The sequence below is a fragment of the Canis lupus genome, chromosome 22 (assembly GCF_011100685.1).
Source record: "Canis lupus familiaris isolate Mischka breed German Shepherd chromosome 22, alternate assembly UU_Cfam_GSD_1.0, whole genome shotgun sequence".
Classification (NCBI taxonomy): domain Eukaryota; kingdom Metazoa; phylum Chordata; class Mammalia; order Carnivora; family Canidae; genus Canis; species Canis lupus.
In genome coordinates, this window is record NC_049243.1 from 60,378,467 (window position 1) to 60,401,951 (window position 23,485).

At 45.8% G+C, this 23,485-nt stretch overlaps 1 protein-coding gene and 2 long non-coding RNA genes across 5 annotated transcripts in view; 1 reads left to right on the plus strand and 2 right to left on the minus strand.

Moving 5' to 3' along the window:
* The window catches only part of TUBGCP3 (tubulin gamma complex associated protein 3), a 76,763-nt gene extending 60,843 nt beyond the window's left edge, over nucleotides 1-15,920 (minus strand). For all 3 annotated transcript variants that reach the window (XM_038570078.1, XM_038570079.1, XM_038570077.1), the window contains exons 1-3: nucleotides 15,763-15,920; nucleotides 6,614-6,721; nucleotides 3,022-3,089 (exon numbers count right to left, since the gene is read on the minus strand). In XM_038570078.1, the coding sequence (XP_038426006.1) occupies nucleotides 3,022-3,089; nucleotides 6,614-6,721; nucleotides 15,763-15,838 (252 nt within the window). In that variant the 5' untranslated portion in view covers nucleotides 15,839-15,920. The remainder of the gene's footprint in view (nucleotides 1-3,021; nucleotides 3,090-6,613; nucleotides 6,722-15,762) is intronic.
* The window catches only part of LOC111091724, a 34,944-nt gene that overhangs the window by 4,553 nt on the left and 6,906 nt on the right, over nucleotides 1-23,485 (plus strand). Inside the window, exon 2 of the long non-coding RNA XR_005376623.1 lies at nucleotides 6,635-6,728. This is a non-coding gene — a long non-coding RNA (uncharacterized LOC111091724). The remainder of the gene's footprint in view (nucleotides 1-6,634; nucleotides 6,729-23,485) is intronic.
* On the minus strand, nucleotides 14,240-15,252 carry LOC111091725. Its single transcript, XR_005376624.1, has 2 exons — nucleotides 15,106-15,252; nucleotides 14,240-14,746 (listed from the first exon to the last, which is right to left on the minus strand). It is a non-coding gene; the product is annotated as an uncharacterized LOC111091725 (long non-coding RNA).

Here is a 23,485-nt window from a genome sequence, read left to right on the forward strand (position 1 = left end):
GAGCATTTCTACTCCATTCATATGACCTTACCTTTTAGATGCACAAGCTGGAATACATAAATAGCTTTATTTATAAAACCATGGGACGGTTACTTACTTTACACAAACTCTTCGTTATATAAAATATTCCTCTAAAGTTTCTTTAAAGAAAAAGCTCAAAAAAAAAAAAAAAGGAAAAGAAAAACCTCATCTCAGGTATTTAAATTATGGTCTCACTTAAAAAGTTGATTTACACACAATTTTTTAGAAACAAGAAACTCACCAGCCCCGACAGAGTCCTCACTCTGGTGGCAAAGAGACAAAGGAGCAGATACACTCTGGTGGGATACGTGAAATGTCAGACATGGGTGAGGGGGGAGGTCACTAAAGTGGCCCATCATTTATGAAAGGATCCCCAGAGAGGTCAGGGTCTCAAAGAAGAATGGGTGATGCAGGCACAGAGGAGGGAGTAGGCATGGCCTTTTCAGGGCACTGAAGACAGATCACCCTGGCCAAAGCCAGGCAGAAGCATGGACACCAAAAGTAGAACAATGCATCAGATTAAAAGGGTCTCCAGCGTGGGACCAAGACGTCCAAGCAGGAAGCTTCTGAAGGCATGACTGTATCTGCTGACTGTCCCCAGAGGCTGGACTGCAGGAGACAGAATGAGATGCACAGGAAACTGCAGTCATTCAGGACAACATGGTCAAGGGGGAGGCGGACACTTGGTCTCTGCAGCCACCCAGGCAACCTTCACAGCCCCCTGTGGGGAAGGTCCTGGACTCCCTGGGCTCAGTGACACCACGGGTACAGGAGCAAGGCCTGAAGCCCATTTGCCTGCCTCCAAAGCGCCGCTCTTCACCAGATCCCATCTCCTTGAAGGGCTAGGAAGCAATCAACTAACAGCACTGCCACATACAGTAGGCCTGCGGGGGACGTCCTCAACATGTCACCTCCTGTAATCGGCATAACCACGTGGGGACACAGGCCTTATTCTCCATAAATGACAGAAGCAAAGGTGAAAACCTAAACCACCTACCTACCTCACAGAGCCACATGCTGGGATGCAAACTAAGGTCTGTCTGCCTCCAAAGGGGACAAATGAGAGGCATGCCTGAAAAGGACAACTAACGAGACTTGGGGACACAGCAGATGTAGGGAGAGGAATCGTCAATGTGACATTCAGGTTCCTGGCTCTTGGGAATAGACCAACAACATTATCATTCACCAAAACGGCAAACATAGAGGAAAGAGCAGAGGTGTGCATGAGTGGCTGTGAACGGACGCCTGGAGGTATGAAACAAGAAAACACAGGCATGTTCCTTCCTGGTCTGAGGCTACTGAGCTGTAAGTCCCTGAGGGAGTGTCCCATGGAGCGTCAGGATGCCCAGGAGGCTTTGGGAAGACAGCGGAAGTTTCACCCACACAGTGGGAGTCCTGGGTTAGACCTATAACTCTCACTTTAGAAATAAAGACGATATGCAGAGTGGAGAGCAAAGGAAGTTGTCAAAGTGAACAAAGCTGTGCACCAAAAACTCATCAAATGGCACATACAGAGGAGGAGGCATCATTTTTGTTAACATGAACGGAGCAGGTGTATAAAGGGCCAGGCTCAGCCTGAAGAGCCCCTGGCACCGGGCAGCTGCAAGGAACTGTGGACAGACCAGGGAAGCAGGGCGGCACCAGGCAGGCAGGGGCCATCAGCAGCAGGGAGGCCTGAGGGGCTGCAGAAGGCACAGATCACCAGAGCCAGGGAGCCTGGCACGGGAGGTGGAGGGGCGCAGGGGTGCCTGGCAGGAAGGGATGAATAGCCTGGCACCACTCCTCACTGGCCTCAACCCTGCCATTTCCAGGCAAAGCCAACCAGAAGCCACAAAACAAAGAGAGCCCTGGGGCTGCCACCTGCACCTGTCAGCCCTCCAGTGCACAAAGCAGGGTACAGAAGGGTGGGGTGGAGACCTGCTGAGCAACCAGGATAAATAACTCCAGAATCACAGATGTTTTAAATGCTTCTAAACTACTTTAGACCCTGTTATCTCGGATTCTGAAATCTTAAAGAACCATGATTCAGACAGAAAACTTCAAACGTACACACAAATTGAACTTTAAATGTAAGAATACACATTAGTGCACCCTAAGATCTGGAGAAACATCAAAACAAAGCGGTTAACTGACTCCAGCCGACGACACAGAATGCTTCTCCCAGCATTCATACCCTACTAAGGCTCACCTCCTCCACGGGCCAGCCACCCGCAGCCCCCACGACCCTCCACACCTCCCATACCACACCCTCACCACCTGCCCCTTTCTCCCGGCATGCAGCACAACTTTTTGCACCTGCTGCTGCCCTCACCAGCCATCCTCCCTTCTCCAGTTCTGTCAGCCACATTCCAGATTGCAGCCCAGGACTACCAAGACCCCTTCCCCAACATCTCTATACCACACCAGATCCCATTTGCCAAGTCCTGCCCACGCCTCACACAGGAGCACAGCCGAGAAGGGCTTTCAATGAAAAGGCAGGATCAAACTTTAAAACCAGGAACTGCGTGTTTTAGCAAAAAGATGGGAGCTGTTAATCTGCACATATTTTTCTAATTTGTTTAATTACTAGTGTTCTATTATCGTGTCCTAATATTGTTCATCCAACAACAAAATGTTCAAAATCAGAAATTTTTAAGTTATTCACTATAACAGCACCAATTCGGGTGTGATGAACACTAAAGTGTATCAAGAAGACAAGCTCTTGCAGCTATGGGTAGTCAAGACTTCCACCAGTGTGCTTCCTCCCTGTGATGGGACGAAGCCACCTGCACTACAAACTCAGGTGTCCATAATTCCAATTACTTTCCCCATGTGGCTTCCATCTTCTTTATAAGCAGTGTGGCATTAAATGCAGCTAAAAATTACATTTAATATTGAAAAGCTCTTAAAAGCCAAACACAATCTACATTTAAAACCTATTCCCCAGCATAGGAAAGTGGATGTGAGACCACAAGGCCCCAAATGGGTCTGATGGCCTCACCCCAGTGGGACACATGGTACCTGTGAATGCAACTTTCTGTGCAGCTCTGAAAATAACGCAGCATCCGCTTCTCTTCTCTGACGGATAACTGAAAAGTCAGAAAAGAAAAGGACTGTGTTAATCACATACTCTAAAATCCCTCTTATGATCCTGTTTCACCCATGGTAACAGGTTAACTGATGTCTGAAAAGAATCCTGAGCTTAAGAATCAAAATAATTAGCCAACAAGTGGCATTTCAGCTCTACCTATTTGGTCAATGCATTTAATCTCTCTGACGTTTGTAAAATATGGATGTTATTAGGCAGGAATCAAGGAATTTATAAGTTAAAAGGGACCTTTTAGATTCTACCTACAAATATTAATAAGCAGTCTAGTGAGGCCAACTACCACCAGTTTAATTCATTAATGACTACGTGAAAGGAGAGATGTATACTCCTGTAGGAGTGGTAAATTCAAATACTGTGGGAGTGGTAAATTCAAGGGCAATAACAAAAGTTTATCATTCATGATAGCTTACATTAAAACCACACATTCTAAGCATTTCTTTGAACATGTACAGCAAATATTAGTAAATGTCTTCAGATGCCCAGAGCTATGCTCACTAGTTTCCTGAAACCCACAGTAATACACGAGAAGCCCATGTTCTGGTCCATTCCATTAAGGATGAGGCTACACGCTGGGTCTGGGCCCTGAGGGAGGAGACCCCACTCACCCACACCTGTGACACCACACATACCACCTATGCACACGCGCCTTTCACAGGAACCCTGCCATACCTGCTACCAGAGAAAAGGCACCATTTTCATGATCTAGCTAATAGCATCTGTAGGCTCCAAGGAATCACCCAGCAGGACTGATTTCTTAAAATCTCATCAGCCAAGTTCACTTAGCTCTATATGTTCCAACTGGTTTGCAGAAAGACTGGCTTGATGGCCAATGCTTTTTCATATACATCAGCTAGGAAAGGGTCTTGGTATCACGTTCTGATCTTAGAAACCACATACCAGAAGTTAAATCATCCCAATTACATCTGCACTGTCAAGTCATCCTATGCAGAGAGGTAAAGCTATCTTTAAAATGTATTGCAGAAAATAAAATAATAAAATAAAATAATAAAATTAAATAAATAAAATAAAATAAAATAAATAAAATAAAATAAAATAAAATAAAATAAAATAAAATAAAATAAATAAAAATAAAAATAAGATGTATTGCAGGATGCCTGGGTGGCTCAGTGGTTGAGCATCTATCTGCCTTTGCCTCAGGTCATGATCCCGTGGTCCTGGGAGTGAGTCCTGCATCGGGCTCCCTGATGTCTCTGCCTCTCTCTCTGCATCTCTCATGAATAAATAAAATCTTAAAAAAAATAAAATCAAAGAATTTACTTCCTTTTAAAACATATAGAAATACTCCAAATGAATAGTCACTAAATTAAGAGATGTTTTTTCTATAGAAAGAGACAGACACTAACTCAGACATGCAAAATAATCATAGGACAATAAAATAGTAAATAATACAAATAAAAATAAACAATATTCACCAAAAAATAATGATTTATCCAATAGACTGCAAAACAAATCTTTACTTAGAATGTACCCCACTCACAAATGTGAGAAATTAAGAATCATTAGGTGTTAAACTTTGTCACACATGAGTTTTGCAATTTGTTTCAATATAAAACACCGTAACCTTTTATATTTTAAGTCGGGTATATAAAATGGAAAATGACCTTTGTGTTATTTCAGAAGACAGAACCACCCTAATTCAACTAACCTACCAAAAACTGTAATCAAATTTCAAAAATGCTAAAATGTAAAAAATTTATCTAGGAATTAAGGAAATATGGTAAGTCAATGGTGCCCACTACATCCACTACATGAGAGAGCCATCCACAGCACTCACTCCACCACTGCAGCTGGGCCATCTGAGAGCTGGGGATGTTGGGGGCGGGAGGGGGTCTGGGGAGGAGCAATGGTGGTAGTGGTTATGGACACCTGGTGGACACCTGGTGCTAACAGGCAGAAAAGGTGCATGGTGTCAATACACAACAAGTCTTATTTCAAAACTGTAGGATATTACACAGAAAAAAAAAAAAAACAAAACTATGCATGGCTCCTGCTGTCAAAAGAAATCTCAAGACTTCCTTGCAATACCCACTCCAACAATGTCATGCCAGTTCTCAGTTTAAATAAACCTTTTTTATTTAAACTCAATTAGCCAACAAATAGTACATCATTAGTTTCAGATTAGTGTTCAATAACTCAAATCAGTTGCATAAATGCCCAGTGCTCATCACATCATGGGCCCTCCTTAATGCCCATGACAAACATTATTTTTAACTACTACGTGTATGTATAATATGATCAGGAGACCCTGAAATGTAAATTTGCAAAAGGAATAATCTATTAATATAGTACCTAATAGTTAGAGCTGTCACTAATAATTCAAAATGTAAAATAATCTAAAGTCTGAAATGGAAAAATAATCTAAGATGTAATAGTCATCAGGGTTCAAGAAGAGTAGTGTTCTTATGTTTAGTTTTATGGACAAGAAATGTAAATAAAAAGAAGTGTTTAGAGGTTAACAGCAGGATAAATACTCCATTTTCACCTCTTACATAAATAATATATCACGGTAAATAACACCAATGGATGGGTCATTTCCAAGCTGACTGCTCATCAAACCCAACTAAGCCAAGGTGAGGACTGCCAGGTCCAGGTACTTGAGCACAGTGCCTTCAATCACCAAGGCCCCTCACCTCCAGCTCCGCTACACGGCCCTGTTTGACATGCTCAGACCACTGGTCAAATGCAGTGAACAAGGCACCAACTCGCAGTTGGAGACTATGCCATGAAGGAGGGAAATCCTAGAAGGTGTCACCACTGGTTTGCCAACACAGTCAGAAGTAACCGAAGTCCATTTCATCTAGGCAGTTAACAGCCAGACCTCAGCAAGGAAAACACACTGACCTTCATAGCAAGGCTTGCTTTTCTAGCAGGTGAAGCTGGGGTGGGACAGCCCAGAGAACTGTGAGGAGCAGGCCTCTGGAGAAAAACTACCCTCCGACTGATACAAGAGAAATTTCCTATGTGGGTCTTTCTGCACAAAGCCTCCCTCCCTCAGTCCCAGAGTACAGAGAGGCAGCAGAGCCCCACCTTATACAGCCAGAGAACATCACAGTACCCCGGTGCTAATAAATGAAAAGCTTTCTTCTCAAAGGTAATGATGTCTTTCTTAAGCTTTCAGTATCAGCTCAGAATTAAAAAGTTCATAAGTTCTAAAGTATTAGAAGTCTGGAGGTTGACAATCAATAGAAACAATACTGAGCATTTTCTTGCCAAGAGCATTCTATGATATGTGGTCAAAAGGTGCATAATAAATACTGCAAACCACAAGATATACAGGAGTGCACACTAAGCCCCTTATGCCCCTCATACTCAGTCACTGAAGCATCCAACTCATGATTTTGGCTCAGGTCATGATCCCAGGGTTGTGAAATCAAGCCCCACATCAGACTCCACACACAGCAGAGTCTGCTTCTCTCCCTCTCCCTCTGCCCCTCCCCTCATGCTCTCTATCTCAAAAAAGTAACAATGAGGAAAAATACATACGTTCTTTCTTGATTTTTTCAGCTACAAGAAATTCATCTCTTTCAACAGTTGGGGCAAAGTTGCTGCCAATAACTCGCACAGCGTACTGGAACTGCTGGGCTACATCAGCTGAAAGGTAAACACAAGGATGCAAATTATTGCCAATCAGGCTAAGTTCTGATCACCTCATGCTTCAGTGGAGACAATAGATTGGGCATATCTAACTACCTCCTACTTTCCTAAAGTTTTAACACTGCAGGCAGAGGAGCTATTAAGAAACCAAAGTAAATGAATGACATACAGTTCCATAAAACAAGAAAGGGACAGGCCTGCAGTCTGATGAATCCCTAGGAGACAAATCCACTAAACTGAGAATAAAGAATTTTATTACACACCTCTCACTCACCAGGACAGACTATACTGGAGGTCACAAAACAAACTTTATTAAATACGAAATAACTAAAATTATTCAAATTATGCCTCTCTATCAATAACAGAATTAAACTTGAAATTAGCAGAATACCTGAAAAATCCTCAACCATCTGGAAGGCAAATAACACTGTATAACACAATGGCCAGAGAAAGTCTCAAAGAAAACCAGAAAATATCTTGAACTGAGTGAAAATGAAAATACAACACTAAAATAGGTGGGACACAGCTAAAGCAATGTTTAGAGAAAACATATAGAGTATAAAATGCTTTTATTAAAAATGAAGATGGGTCTCAAATCAATCTCAGCTTACAGAATAAAATCTAGAAAAAAGAAGCAAACTAAACTCGGCCATTGTGAAAAAATAAAATAACAGCAATAATCAATGACATTTAAGAGAAAAATAAAAAACAAAATCAGTGAAATCAAAAGCTTGTTCTTCAAAAAAAATTTTAAAAAAGGAATTGAGAAACATAAATTTGTGACCAAGAAAATTAAGACACAAATTTAGGGATCAAAGAGGTGATACTTCTGATCGCACAGAACTGTTTGAAAATGAAAGCTAAATAACTGCCATAGATACTCCCCTCCAGGAGCTAGTATGACATAACACCCACCCCGTAAGTGTGGGCTGCTCAGTGTCTTCCCTCCAAAGAGGAGAGCACAGAAATGGGGAAAAGCTTCAGGCAGAAGACTTCTGAAAAACACACCTCAGCCAGGTGATCAAGGTCAAGACAACAGTGACCACAGTGACGAGTGACCCTGACATGATGTACCCTGGATACAAGGTAATGAGAAGGACAATTTACCTCTGGGACCTTCCTTCCAAACACACATATAACCACAGTCTAATCACGGGGGGGCGGAAGGGGAGGGGGGACCAGCTAAATCCCAACCAAGACATTCTATAAAATAAGCTAACTTTTAACCCTCGAAACTGTCAAGGTCATCAAAAAAACAAAAAAATAGTAATTTTTAAAGTCTGAGAAACTCTCAGAGCCAACAGGAGCCCAAGGAGAGATGACAGCTAAAGGTAACATGGTACTCTTGAAGGAGCCCTACAGGAGTAAAGAGGCATTAAGGGGTAATAAGTGAGAAAATCTGAGTAAAGTATGTAGTGAATAACCACCAGACCATACTAACATTAAGACACTAACAATGGGAAGGGCATGGAATATAAAGGGGACTCGCTATGATAGTCAAAATGCTTCTGTAACTCTGAAATTATTCTAAAAGTTTATTTTTAAAAACATACTAAGTCTAAAGCCCATCTTTCACCAATCGTGATTTATTGATCTGGAATGGGACCATGGTACCAATATGTTTTCAGGGGCACCCGAGTGACTCAGTAAGTTAAGCAGCTGACTTGATTTCAGCTCAGGTCATGAGCTCAGGGTCGTGAGATCAAGCCCCGTATCAGGTTCACATTCAGCGCAGAGTCTGCCTGAGATTCTGTCTCCTTCTCCCTCTGCCCCACCCATCTCCCCACCTGCTCTCTTAAATAAATAAATAAAATATTCTTTAAAAATGTTTCAAAACCTCTGTTTTAAAACTTTTAAAGAATAAGGCAACTTAAATGTGGGAGGAAAATGGTTTCTTGGGTAAACTCAAAAAAGAATCTCAGCCCATATCCTACAACATATACAAAAGTTAACTCAAATTTGTCATAGTAAGCATAAAACATAAGCCTAAAACACTCTTAGGGAGGAAAAAAACAGAAATCTTTGTGACTTGGAGTTAGACTAAGAGTTATGTAAGATACCAAAATCCTGACCCATTAAAAAATGTGATACACTGGAGTCCATCCAAGATTAAACTTCTGCTCTGCAAAGGACACTGTTAAAAGAATGAAAATACTGAGAAAACATTCGCAAAACACAACAAAGGACTTGAATTCAGATATATAGAGAGAACTCTCAAAACTCAGTAAAGGGTGAAAAAAGAAATCCAAATAAAAACATAAGCAAAAGTGTTCAACAGACAATTCACCAAGAAAATGAACAGCAAAGAAACACGTGACAATATGCTCGATGACATTCGTCATTAGGGAAACATAATTTAAAACCACAAGGAGATGCCATTATTCACCTATTAGAACTGCTGAAATAAAAACAGACTGCCACCACCCAGGCAGGAAGCTCTCCAAGCTCAGGAGCTCTTCTCACATTCTATCTGGTGAGCATGAAGCTGGCACAGGCACCCATTCCTACTCTGCCCCCTTAAATTATCCACATGGTAGTCAGAGTGATTTTTTTAAAACATAAACACTACCATTGGTCTGCCTGAATCCTTCCAACACACCCAGAATAAAATATAAACTCATGAGGATAGCCTACCCAACCTGGTCCCTCTTACCAGCCCTGCTTTGCAGTCTTGCCAATCCTTGAGCACGTAACACCCGCTTCCAGCTCAGAACCTGACCATCTTCTCCCACATCTGCCGGGTACTCATTCCACCACTTCACCTGGTTCTCTATTTAAATGTCATCTCTTCACACTGCCTTCCTATCTCAAGCACGCCCCAACACACATGCACACAGGCAAGCCCACACTAAATCCTCCTTAAACACCACTATGGAAGCACAAAATGTGTTTAGGGCTTTTTGAATGCATACAAAAGGGGAGGGGGCAAGCCAAAAGAAATAATCGAAGTATTTCTGTGGAATCCTAAGATTAGGGAGTAGTTTTTCTTCCCCATACTTTTCCAAACTTTTAAATTCTCCAAGTAATAAATATTTTTTTTAAAGATTTATTTATTTATTTATGATAGAGAGAGAGAGAGAGGCAGAGACACAGGCAAAGGGAGAAGCAGGCTCCATGCCTGGAGCCCGATGCGGGACTTGATCCCGGGACTCACAGGATCTCGCCCTGGGCCAAAGGCAGGCGCCAAACCGCTGAGCCACCCAGGGATCCCCCAATAAATTTTTTTTAAAGAATTATTTTTTTATTCATTTATTTATTTATTTGAGAGAGAGAGAAAGAGAGAGGAAAGAGAGAGAAAGAGAGAGGCAGAGACACAGGAGGAAGGAGAAGCAGGCTCCACGCGGGGAGCCCCATGTGGGACTTGATCCCAGGACTCCAGGATCGCGCCCTGGGCCAAAGGCAGGCACCAAACCGCTGGGCCACCCAGGGATCCCTAAGTAATAAATATTAATTTTATATATATTAAAAGTGGCATTGAGGCACCTGGGTGGCTCAGCCGGTTAAGTGTCCAACTCTTTATCTCAGCTCAGGTCTTGATCTCAGGGTTGTGAGTTCAAACCCCAGGCTGGGCTGCACACTGGGCATGGAGCTTGCCTAAAGTAAAAAAAAATGTGTCACTGAAAACTACATGCTTACAAAGGAGTGCCTGTAAAACTATTCTACTTAAAAAAAAAAAAAATACTTATAAATTCCTAGGATTCTGAGTTCTAAAAAAAAAAAAAAAAAGTTCATTAACAAAATATTCAAGTATGTTGAGAAAAGGAGCAGTATGCCTCGACAGCAAGTAACAGGGAGGACCCCTCGTGAAGTGGGCTGTGTACCGAAGGCCTCTCTGAGGAAGCAGCCCTCTGACAGGGAAGAAGTCTGCCCTGTGAAAGGATACAATGAGATTCACATGTACACTGTTCCTCAACAGATGCCCATGGGTTCTAAAATCCAAATCATAAAAGCTAAAGTCATTCCATCAAGAGCCCCAGGTGAGGAGGCCCTAGGCTGTAGCTCTTTAATGATTGGCTTAGCCCAAGATTAAAAATGCGAATGTTCCACAAAACATCTAAGGAATGTACTATGTCTCCACCTCCAATCTGCTCTGGGTGTCAGGAGCCTGGAAGGGAAGCCAGTGCTCCTCTGCCCAACCTCTGAAAACCTCTTTTTGAGAAGAACTAAGCACCAGTAAATTCAAGGACACACCCTGTCCAACAAGAACCAGAGAGCAGACATCGTGCTGTGCTCTCGCGCGCTCTCTCTCTCACACACACACACACACTCTAAGACAAGCAGGTGAAGACGGAGGCGAGAGGCTGTGCCACAGGCAGGGCTAGTACTCTGCTGCCTCCACCCAGCACACAAAGAAATGAGCTGTCAGTTCCACACAGAAGAACAGAAAGGAATTAATTCAACACATCAGGTTCTGGAACCAAAGCTGTGGGTTCCAATCTTGGTTCTGCAATTCACTAGCTCAGTGACAGTGAGCAAACTACGTACTCCCTGCACGTCTGTTTCTTCAGCTAGAAGGTGAGGGGAGTAAGTATTCCAACTTCCCGGCATCACTGGGAGCTAAGTACATACACTAGCTCACAGTACAAGTGCAGTGTCACTACCTACAAGTTAGTAGGTACTGGAAAAATGTTAGCTATTTTTATTATTATTGTTATTAATCTGAAAATGTCATCCCAAGGCATGTTAGGTCTACCACAGCCGTTAAAACTGCAACTCAATAAAGTGTCCAGCTTTCAACTTCTCAGCAAGATACTTTGGTCTTCATTTTGTAGATTTCATGTAGGAAACATTAATTCTATTCACCTGGTGTGATGAGATTTATTCTCTAGAAAGGACCCTCGAGCTGCAGCTTAGGAGAGGCTGGAGGAGGTACAACACCAGGACAAGAAATGCATGGAACTGCGTAGTCTTAATCCAAAGAGCACTTAGATGTAGGCCCAAGGGTGTTAAATGGCAGCTACCTTCTATATTCCAAGAGGGCTCCACACACTCAGATAAAAGAAAACTGAACACAGAGATTTACAAAGCAGTGCGGCTCGGGAGAAAGCACACAGTGCAGCTGTGACCTGTCTGGTAAGGCCCGAGTATGTGCCTCACTGCTTCTCCTGTGTGCATACGATGCTGCATCCTAAAGAACAGACGACATGCCAGCTAAAGCACAAGTGCTCTTGACGGGATGAGCACTGGGTGTTATTCTGTATGTTGGCAAATTGAACACCAATAAAAAATAAATTTATTATTAAAAAAAAAAAAAAAAAGCACAAGTGCTATGTGGAATACGAAACCAGCCACGCTTCATGCCTCCAAATGCAGGTCACAAAGACTGCATATTAGTGTGTCCAGAGACCCAGCTCCCAAAATCCCCAGAGATGGGGCCACAAGATCAATTCTGAACAAGCATCACATGTAGAGAATTAAAAATGACAAGGTGTGAAAGCTTAGATACAGTAAAAGGTCCCCTCTTCGGCCACTGCCGCCAGGCCTCCAGAGCCCCACCGCACCCGTTATCTGGTTCTCCCGACCACAGGTGCAACTCCAAATGAATGAAAAGCAATGCTCCAAGACAAAAACAAAAATAAAAAACTTTGCTCTAGATTTGTGGTTCTCAATCTGGTCTCAGGGCCCCTTTATACTCTTACTATTAAGGATCCCTAAAAGAATTTATTTATATAGGTTAAATCTATCAATATTTACTGTATTAGAAATTTAAACCAAGAGCATTTTTATATTTTAATTCGTTTTAAAATAATAAGCCCATTAAGCACAACTTTCAAATAATGCTTAAAACTTTGAAATTTCAACATTTTAGTATTTAGTGTGCTTTTAAACAAATAGTTAATATAAGTTTTAATGTCCAGTTAATATATATTGATTCCCCAAGTATGTAATCAAGGGAAAACCATAACTTATTGGGAACTTCATCAAGGGCTCTTCACCGTTTTTGGAAAATCATGAAAGCAAACAGCAATAGCACCTGAGGTCAGTGAACCGGCAGGACAACCCTCCTTCCCTTGCCTGCACCGCAGCCCAGAGAACACTCACAGCACTGCCAAGGATCTGGGCGATCATCTTACCTCAATGCCCTGTGCACTACCATCATACCTGAGCACTGATGTTGAAATCCTGAATAAAAGTTCTGTATTTGTTATCTCACTAAAAAGAGGATTACAACGTATGAAAAGGACTGTTGGCCCTGACAGAGGTGAAAGACTGTAATATCAAGAACACTGTTTCCAAACAGAAATAACTATCCAAAGACATAATAAGTAAAACATGTTCTGGGAGAAAGGCAAGGATATAGAGAATTTTCCTGTCACGGGCTGGCAGGATTTCAAGCAAATTCGCAGGCTGGAAAAGGTGAGAAATAGTGGTTATACCAACTTTACAAACATGTCAAATACCATTACAATTAGGTGCTTTGTTTCTGAAGGTCCTTTAAAGCCAACTGTAAAAAAAAAATGTTAAATACTTTATGAAAAACTGATTCGGAAAAAAAAAAAAAAACTGATTCAGGGGCACCTGGGTGGCTCAGCGGTGGAGTGTCTGCCTTTGGCTCAGGTCATGGTCCCAGAGTCCTGGGTTCAAGTCCCGAAACAGGCTCCCTGCATGAAGCCTGCTTCTCCCTCTGCCTATGTCTCTGCCTTTGTGTCTCTCATGAATAAAAATAAATAAAAATCTTTAAAAAAAGAAAAAAAGAAAAAAACTGATTCATATGAAACTTGTATTAAAAATAACAATGGGTGACTGGGTGGCTCAGTTGGTTAAGTGTCCAACTCTTATTTCAGCTCAGGTCATGATCTCAGGGTCCTGGGATGGGGCCCCACATCAGGCTCTCCGCTGGGCATGGCCTCTGCTTAAGATTCTGTCATCTCTCTGCCCCTCCCCCTGCTTGCCCCAGCTTGCTTGCTCCCTTGCTTACTCTCAACAAATACCGGAGTGTCTGGCTGGCTCAGTCATAGAGCACCAAACTCTCCACCTGTAGGTCATGAGTTCAAGCTCTGCATCAGTGTAGAGCTTAAAAAAAAAAAAAGTAACAAGTACCAATTATTCTTCAGTATCACAGCATTGAGAAAGCAATATTACAAAACTATAAAACCAATCGATTATGACATTAGGAAAAGAATCAATCAAGTGCTCTTGGTTATCAGATAAAATACCCACTAATGAAAAAAAAATTTTAACAGTCAAACATTGCAAAGGCAGCATTCTTATGGCTCCTTTGCTCACTAAGGCAAAACAAATTAAAATAGAACAAGGCAAGTTATTAAATACTTATAAATTCTTCAGTAAATAGCATAATTTGGAATTGTGATTATAATTGGCAATCCTAGCTGTTGAGAAAAGAACAAACAAGGAATCATCTTTAATGCATTTTATGATACATTTTATTTGGAAGAGCCCCTTGGGATCTCACAGAGAGCCTATTTACTCTTAATTCAAACACAATTTTAAATAGAGTGGAGGGTATAGAACTTTGCTGAAGATAAGTGCTTCAATCTCCTTGAACAGGTGAAACAGTCAAAGGAGCCTCAAATATTTTTTAGATTTTTTTTTTTTCATTGAGAAACATCATGCTACCTCACAATGAGTGGCCTTCAAAGCCCAGTTGGGACAATGGGAACAGACCACCATGTGGCTGATCCCCGGAGGAAAACTGAGGACCCGCCGGTGTAATGAAAACACTGATGCTGGAGTGAGTCACAACCAGCAACCTTAGCTCTGACTTCTCAGATTAGGAACTTCAAACCAGAAAGGTAACTGGAGTGCCCGGGATACACACACAGATGAGCTGGAGACAAGACCTGAAGACAGCACGCCTGGCTGGCAGCCCCAGCAAGGCCTCCGCACCAGATTCTGGGCATTCTGGCTCCCCAGATGCTCCCAGAGCCTCTCCCTCCACTCAGGCCTGTTTCAACATCTCCTCAGAGGCCTCCCTGCAGGCCACTCTATTTTTCATCACAGCATTTACCGCTAACATGCATTACGCTGGTTTATCACGTCTCCTCCACCAGCACGGGGCACCTAGAGAGGAATGGCTTGTCTGAGCATCTCTGCATCACCGGCACCTGGTGTAACGTCTACAGGTGCAGGGCCCAAACACTTGTTGGATGAATAAAGTGACAGAGTTAATTAAACTTCATGAAATGTAGCAAGCACTGTGCCAAGTTGGTGCCGCTTTACAGAAGTGGAAAAGAAAGCAAAGCAAAGCAAGAAAGAAAGAAAAGAAAGAAAAGAAAGAAAAGAAAGAAAGAAAGAAAGAAAGAAAGAAAGAAAGAAAGAAAGAAAAGGAAAGAAAAGAAAAGAAAAGAAAAGGAAAGAAAAAGAGAAAAATCCATCTTTATCCCTTTACGTTATCATAGAACAGCAAACGAATTATGTACCTAAATGTCATAAATCAAGAAAGGTCAAAATTTAGTCTCAATATTTTCACAGTGATTTTGTTTGAAGTCTTCCAGCAAAAAAACTGCCCCTTTTCTTTGCCCCACTGTGGTGCTTTAAGGAATGGTAACCCGGCTTCTTCAACTGTCCAGAACATCCCTGCGCGTGCAGCCCCAGGCCCCCGCCCGCCCCCGCCCTCTCGGAGCACCGCGACCCCCCGACGTCCCCACTGCACGGGGCTGGGCTGGGCTGGGCTGGGCTGGGGCGCCGCGGCGGGGCGGGGCGGGGCGAACCCTCCGGGAGCGCGAGCCCGGGGCCGAGGCGCGGCCTTCGGAGCTGCTCGGTTTTCCCGAGGGGCAGGGCCCCGCCGCGGCTCGCCACCCCCGGCCCGTGCCGAAGCGGGAAGCGCCCGCGAGCCGCCTGCGCCGGGTCCGCTGGGGGCGGGGGGAGGGGGGGGGGCCGCGGTGACTCAGCCCGGCCTCCGCCCCGGGGCCGCAGCGCCCGCAGGCCGGGCACAGCCTGGGGCCGGGCACAGCCTGGGGCCGCCCCCCCCCCCGCCCCGGGACGCGGGCCCCCGCGGCCTCCGCGCCTCCAGCTCCCCGCGGACGGGCGGCCTCTGGCACGCGCCTTCACGCCCGAGCGCGGCCCAGCGCCGCTACCTTCGCTCCTGCCCAAGATCCGGCAGCACAGGTTCTGCAGCAGGACGTTCGGCGACTTCTGGTCCGGGGTCGCCATCCTCGCCCGGGACGGCCCTCGGGGGCCCGCAGAGCCCCGGCCTCGGCCGCCCGGCCCCACGCCGCGCGGGGTCTCGGCGCCCCAGACAGGCTACGGCCCCGCGGGCAGGGCCGGCGACGACGCCGCCATTTTAACGGAACCCGCCGAAACCGCGGGCTCTTCCCACAATGCTCCGCTTCTTCCGGGCGCTCGGAGCCGCGGGTGCGCCCGCCTGAGAGCTCCCCGGTCCGTGGCGCACGGTCCCCCGAGCACAGGCGCCAGGCCTGGAGGGTTCCGGAGCACGGGCCCCGGCGACCGGGTACCACCTGCCCCAGGTGCACAACCCCCACCCCCTCCCCCACGTCCCCGCCAGAAGGTCAGGACGGCCCAGGTCAGGAAGACAGCCTTGCTTGGTGCCCAGTAGTCCATAACAATAGCTTTTTAGTTCTTTTTTGCTTGTTTAATTTTTGGTTACACTTTTAGTGGAAGAAGCCTGTTGGAAGGAGCACAAGGTCTCCTGATCCTACTATTGCGATACCACCCCTGCTGCGCTGCCTGGGGGGGGGGGGGGGGTCCATTAGAAACAGTCCCAGGAACCGCCGCCAGAAGACTGGGCGAGGCAGGTGAGGACTGGGGAGGGCAAGGGAACCTCCGGCCATCCCAAGGCAGCTCACGCCGAGTCGTAGAAGCTGCAGGCAGTGCAGGGAGGAGCCGCAGGCTGGAGGACCGCCCGCCACGCATCCTCGCCCAGCGTGGGACCCCGGCCCCGGCTGCCGTCCACCTGCACCTGTCCGCAGTGCGTCGGCCGACGGGCAGCATGTGCTCCACTTGGGGCTAGCCTGCTCCTTGCCTGAGAATCTGGAATGACGTCTCCAGGTGACCTGACCTATATCACAGAACAACAGGCGCCTTCCAGCCATCCAGTGAGCTAAGCAGAAGAGAGAAACCGACCCCATCCCTTCCCGGGGTGCAGAGAAGAGGCCCCACAGACCAGACCCCCTGAGGTCTCCTGCTGCAGGTGACGCCTCCACACAGGCCACTGGAGAAGGGCCAGGGCCCTACACTTAACACCCATCTTGGCACGTTTGGCTCCTAGAAGTGGGAAAAGCAGAAGCGGCACAAGGCAAAGGCCGGCACCTCACACCAGGGCAGAAGTGCAGGCCCAGGTGGCAGCAGGAGGCCCTAGCCTTCCCCGCCCCTGTACGCCCCTGTACGCCCTCCCAGCGGGCCTGCTGTGCATGCAGGGTTCTGAGGTAGCAGAGCTGGGTCACAGACGCGATGGCAACGTCACCAAGGCCATACCAGGCACAGAGAGGGAAGGACAATAGAGGAACTCGTGGCCCAGCAGAGCAGACGTGTGCTAAGCTGTCCTGACGTCATCTCCTGTCACTGAAACATACCCAAATGTACCTTTACGCTGCCAGTTTGAAGAAACGCAATAGGTGGGTATGTGACAGGATGTCAGACACAAAGCTGAGGACCCCACACTCTAAAGAAAGCCATGGGAAATGGGAGGCCGATGACACCTCAGGATTGATAGGACGTAGCCAAGCAGGCGTTGCTAATTGCCATCACCCCCATCCTGAAGGCCCATCCACAGCTGAACAATTGATGGTGGAGAAGCAAGGGGTTCTGGAGGTCCTGAGACCATTTCAGAGACACCAGGTCCGGCCCGCCAGGAAACCGCAGAGGCCAGGCCCCCTGCACAGAACCTTCAAGGAGAGTCACACGCGTGTCCCACAGAGGATTGGGCTCAGATGCCCACACAGAGACAGCATCAACAGCCATCCGGGGCTGACAGTGAGGACCACCGGCAGAAGGTGCAGCCAGTGTGGATGTTCAGCCCCCGTCCTGATCCCTCTATCTGGACTCCAACTTGGAGAGTTAGCATCAGCAGTGGAGGTGAAGGGAGAGAGGACAAACGCCTTTTTCTCCCTTCATGCTTCAGACTGGATCTTACATGGTAGCTTTGAATTGACCTGGACAGAACCTTTACAAACTAAATAGGACTAACATGGTCATGGTGCCTCAAGTATCGCTAAGGACAAGACTTCCAGGGAAGCTCCCTAACAACCTGAGGCTGTTTGTCTGGAAGGTTTGAATGTGGCTGCGAGCGGGACAGGCCCATCCTTCCCTGTGTACTCTCAGAGCCACTGCCTGCCCTGCCCTAACCTGCCCTACATCCTAAAGAACCCTGGAGTGCAAGCTCCCGGGACAGCCGGCCTCCTGGTGGGTTCAGCCAAAGGTGTCAGTGGCAGAGGACTAGAGGTCAGGAGGAGACGACCAGAGTTATCACCCTATTGCATCTGCCCCTCGCCTTGTCCGTGCCAGCTGCTGAATGTCCTCTACAGCAACACCTGCTACCAGCCTGCTCCTCTCCTCCTTCATGGCCCCAGGCCCCTCTGTGCAAGTCCCCTCACAGATCTCACTCCTGCTGGGGGATTCCAGAACACAGGATACCAGTAGCATTAACTCTTCCCACTGTCTCTTCAGCCCTATGAAAAGTAAGCATTTTCTGCACTTGCTACTGAGTTCCTCTCCTCCTGCCTCAACCACCCATGACTAATTCCCTAGATTACAGCCCCTGTGTTGAAATTGCTGGAGTGGTATCTATTTTACAGACTAGTCCCTACTATCTAGTTCTTGCTAATGGGAATGATCCCAAGGAAGAAATCCTCCATTGAGATTCCAGTATTAGGTTGCTCACATGTCTGAGCTCAGATATGTTAGGATTTTTAAAAATGATTTATTGATTGATTGATTTGAGAGAGAGCAGGGGAGGAGCAGGGGGAGAGGACAGAGTATCTCAAGCAGGCTCCATGCTGAGTGCAGACCTGGGGCTCCACCCCAGGACACTGAGACATGACCTGAGCTGAAGCCAAGAGTTGGATGCCCAACCGACTGAGCCCCTCAGGCGCCCCTGTTGGGATCTTGTTGACGGGGTAATCCATCATATGTTGAAGCTCCAAAATGGGTTCGTATTATCACGTGTGGCTGCTCCAGACAGACCGCTGGCTGAAAACAAGACTTTGGGAAATTAGCTGCTGTAGTCAGCTGTCTTGGCAGCAGTGATGACTACCAAGACTGTAGTGTGGGTGGGCCGGACTGGAGTGTGTTTGGAAAACCTGGGTATACCTTAAGGTATAGTCATAGAGCCAGGGAACTCCAACAACAGCTCCAAGAGGAAGCTCTTATTCTATTTTTTTTTAAGATTTTGTTTATTTATTAAGAGAGAGAATGCATGGCAGAGGGAGAGAGAATCTCAAACAGACTCTGCTCCCAGCACAGAGCCCAACTCAGGACTCTATCTCATGGCCCTGAGATCATGACCCGAGAGCCAAACCAATAGTTAGACACCTAATCAACTGGGCCACCCAGGTGCCCTTCTTCTTTTTTTTTTTTTTTAAGTTGTTTAAATCTATGTTTTAAGTAATCTCTACACTCAACATGGGGCTCAAACACACAACCCCAAGATCAAGAGTCTCATGCTCTACCGACCGAGCCAGGCAGGTGCCACAAGTAATCTCTTATTCTTGGACTTACAAAGTAGTCAGAACTCAGGACCAGATTCCAAACTTGACTGTCCAAGTTGTAAATTATGATGTAAGTTGGACATGCAGTCCTGCCAAGACTCTTCTACTAAGGGCAGGTCATAATTGAGAAGAAGAGGGGCCTGAGATTTGGGGTGGAGACATTAGAGTGAACCCCAAGTCAGCGAGGCCTTCTAAAACAACATAAAACCTCTCTTCTGTATGCAGAGAATGGCCTTGAAATCCTTGATTTCCTGAAGCAATTAGAATAGATATTCTCATGAGCAAATAAATTAAAATGGAATTCCACAGAATTCAAATAACCCAAATGGAAGAAAGACAGGCTGCTCCAGAGAAACAAAAATAGAAGATGACCTTCCAAATAAACCAGGTGGTGGATGTAATTAAGGAGTTCTCCCATCTGCAAAATGCCCTGCAGAGGCAAGAGTACTAATCCATGTCGGACTTTAATAAATCAAGGGCCTAGTAACTACCAAATAAAGAGTAAATATATTGATGATTATCAAACTGCAAAAAAAGTAGACTATAGAATAAAAAATTTTCATCCACAGAAAGAAAATAAAAATCCCCCTCCCCAGATAAAAATGAACATAGGACAGGAGGAACGAGAGAAAAGTATATTTAAGAGAGATAGTATATTTAAGCCAAAATTTTTCACAAATAACATTGGATACAGGTGCCCTGAGTCCGCAGATGGCAGATACAACGCTAGTCACTGTGTATCAAAGCTGGGTGCGTGCGCTCCACCAGCCTGATCCTCACTGTTGGTGTTGACCTTGGTTGTGAGCCTGAGGTCCTGTGGGTCCACTTTCTCCGGGGCAAAGTCACTCTTTTTCTCCTGACTTTTTTTTTTAAGATTTTATTTATTTATTCATGAGAGACACATGGAGAGAGAGAGAGAGAGGCAGAAACACAGGCAGAGAGAGAAGCAGGCTCCATGCAGGGAGCCCGATGTGGGACTCGATCCCGGGTCTCCAGGATCACGCCCTGGGCTGAAGGCGGCGCTAAATGGTTGAGCCACAGGGGGCTGCCCTTCTCCTGACTTTCTGCGCTGTGCTGCTCGAACTTGCATGGAGAGCTAGGCGGCAGGTCCCTCCATACGGCATCTCCACATGAACTATACGAAGTTGTCCTACATGGAAGATGTGTTTATTCTCCCCTATTTGTTTATTTAGTAATTTACTTCAATCAGTACGTACTTGGGGATATTGATGTTATACCGTGGGTTTTCATCTAGCACTGCCTTACTCGCTCAGTCTTCACCCTTCACAGCTCTTTCATCTGGCTCCTGGCTCCTTTTGACATTCTCTCATCCTTGTGAGTTCTTAAAAATTCATGAGTATACTTCATGTTTTGTACTCCTATTTTAGATTTATAATGGATTGAGTAGAGAGTACAGAAAGTCCCACATAGCCACCCATCCCTGGCGTGAGGGTCCCCTACTATTAACATCTTGCATCAGTGCGGTGTATTTGTTACAGTTAATGAACAGCATAGACACACTACTATTAACTGGGTGATGGGATATTGTGATGAGACCATAAATCCCATGGTCATGCACCACTGTCTCATCTTTTCTGTAAAACGGGCCCCTTTGTGTGAGGCAGGGTTGTACGAGATGCACCTGCCTCTCCACAGTCCCTTCACCCCGTGTGAGCATGCTCCTCCGTGCAAGAGTCGGGCAGCTCTGTCCCCCTTCACCTTGATGTAGACTAGATATGAAGTCCTTTTCTATCCTTCTTTTTTTTAAAGATTTTATTTATTTATTCATAGAGAGAGGCAGAGACACAAGCAAGAAGGAGAAGCAGGCTCCATGGAGGGAGCCCGATGTGGGACTCGATCCTGGGACTCCAGGATCACGCCCCGAGCTGGAAGGAAGACGCTTAACTACTGAGCCACCCGGGCATCCCTTGTATCCTTTCTTTCATGTCACATGTGACATTGTAGGAAAATTGCATTCAAGCTAAGTGAGAAACTTTGTGATTAATGTGGTTATGGGTGCCCAACTCAGCTCCTCAGATCTTCTCATGCCTGATTGATTGGAACTTATGAATGGTCTTTCAGACTACAACTAATTTATAAATTGATATTCACATTTCTTTTTTGAGATCATCATGATTTATTGTTCTGACATTAGATCAACAGAAAGAAACTCCAATTAGGCTTTGAAAACTCGTATATTTCGGGGAAATGTCATTTAAGCATTGTAAGTAGATGAATAAATTACTTCAGAAGTCAAGCAGTCAGGGGCAGCCTGGGTGGCTCAGTGGTTTAGCGCCGCCTTCAGCCCAGGGTGTGATCCTGGAGACCCGGGATCAAGTCCCATGTCAGCCCCCTGCTTGGAGTCTGCTTCTCCCTCTGCCTGTGTCTCTGCCTCTCTCTCTCTGTCTGTGTTTCTAATAAATAAATAGAATATTTAAAAAAAAAAAGTCCAAGAAGTCTTTTGAGACACTGCCCTTGTTTTATGTGCACAATGTTTCTTCTTACTTTTTAAGAAATTGGAATTGATTTTCAGAGGTTGACATTTGACAGGTATTGCTATAAATATCACTAGGACTAAAGACTCTGGGGTAGCAGGAGTCTCTGTGCCCCTGCTTCCTAGAATTGTTTTTTCCTCCATTTTTTTATCCTGTTACTTGGGTCTAGATTTACAGTTTTTGAAGCGTATTAAATTTCTTAGGATGGTGTTCAACTGGAATGTTGCTTCTTCGATTCTAAACGTATTTCAAATTAATCTTAAAATACTATAAGAAAGGAACTACGAATGGCTTCTCATACTGGGGAGGAAACATCTGTCTGGGCACAGAATTCTCTTGCTGCTCCTCACAATTCCCCAGGTAACAATGCCCTTACCATGAACTTTTTGATTCATGAACTGGTTGAATGTTGGCATTCTGTCATCTGGAGCTGTGGTGGAAGATTGAGCAACCCTAAAACGAGCTTCGCAGGGAGCGATAGAGGGGAAAGAGATGGGGGAGAAGGCTGCGCCTCCCAGCTGGTGAATAACACCTGGAACGTCAGGGTCTCAGGTCGCTGGGGCTGGGCTGATGTATTGGGAAGATTAAACCCACCTCTGCGATTCAGGATGGGATGCACCCTTCAGGTTGCAGGTGACAGTGGGTCTGGCCCTCCTGATTTGGCCCCAGGCCTACGAAGTGGGTGTAATGTCTTCTCCTTGCTTGCCTCTTAGCCTTTGCTAACGCTCTTGTGGGCCAGGCTGGCCCCAGAGCACGGTGTGATCTCTAAGGCGGTGTTCCACCTGCCCAGTAAGCATGCTGCGCTTCTAGGACCCAGACTGGCTTCGTCCAAATTCGTGGCCCCAGGACCCATGGGACTAGTTCTCAGGAAATGCGGTGTCCTTGACATTGTGGGACCCCTTGCTTCCCCTGGGCCACCGCGGCCACCTCATGCATCCTCGCTTCTCCTGCCCGAGGTGCATGGCAGCTCGTGGGTGGCTCTGTGGGCCCCAGGGTTTGGAAGGCTCACCTCCACAGCTCCTGGGCCAGGCCTGGGGGCTCTGCTCCATGGGGACGGAAGGGAAGCTGCCACAGGGCGTTATTACCAGTAACTCACCCAGGTTCACAGCTAGGAGAGACCCAGGGTTCAACTCCACATCGAGGCCCCTGACTGCCGCTTTTTCAGTGTTACAAAGAGGCCTCCGCTTCAAAGACATTTTTGACTGCTTAATATATTTTGATTACTACTCTCCGATGTCTCCAGCCCTTTAGTCCTGAGGAATTCAAGGAAAGCTGCACAGGAGAAATCTGATAAGGCATTTGAAAAAAAAAAGAAGTTAATTAGTTTTCCGGATGATTAGAGTGCTTATTCCCCTTTTGCTTGAACAAATGCTTTACCCGAGTTAATAATGCAGAGATGAGGAGCCTCTTTCGGCCACAAAACCTTCAGCTGCAAGCTCTTCAAGGGGCTGCCGTGGCTGTCCGAGGCCTCCCAGGCATTTTGAATCAGGGAGCTTTGTGTTCAGTGATTGATTTGAAGCACATGAATCACTGGACGGCTCATTTATTTCTATAAATATCTATTATAAATTCCCTTGGCAGCAGCAGAACTCTGTTCATCTCTGCAGAGTGGAGAAAAGCATTTGTTCTTTGTCACGTTT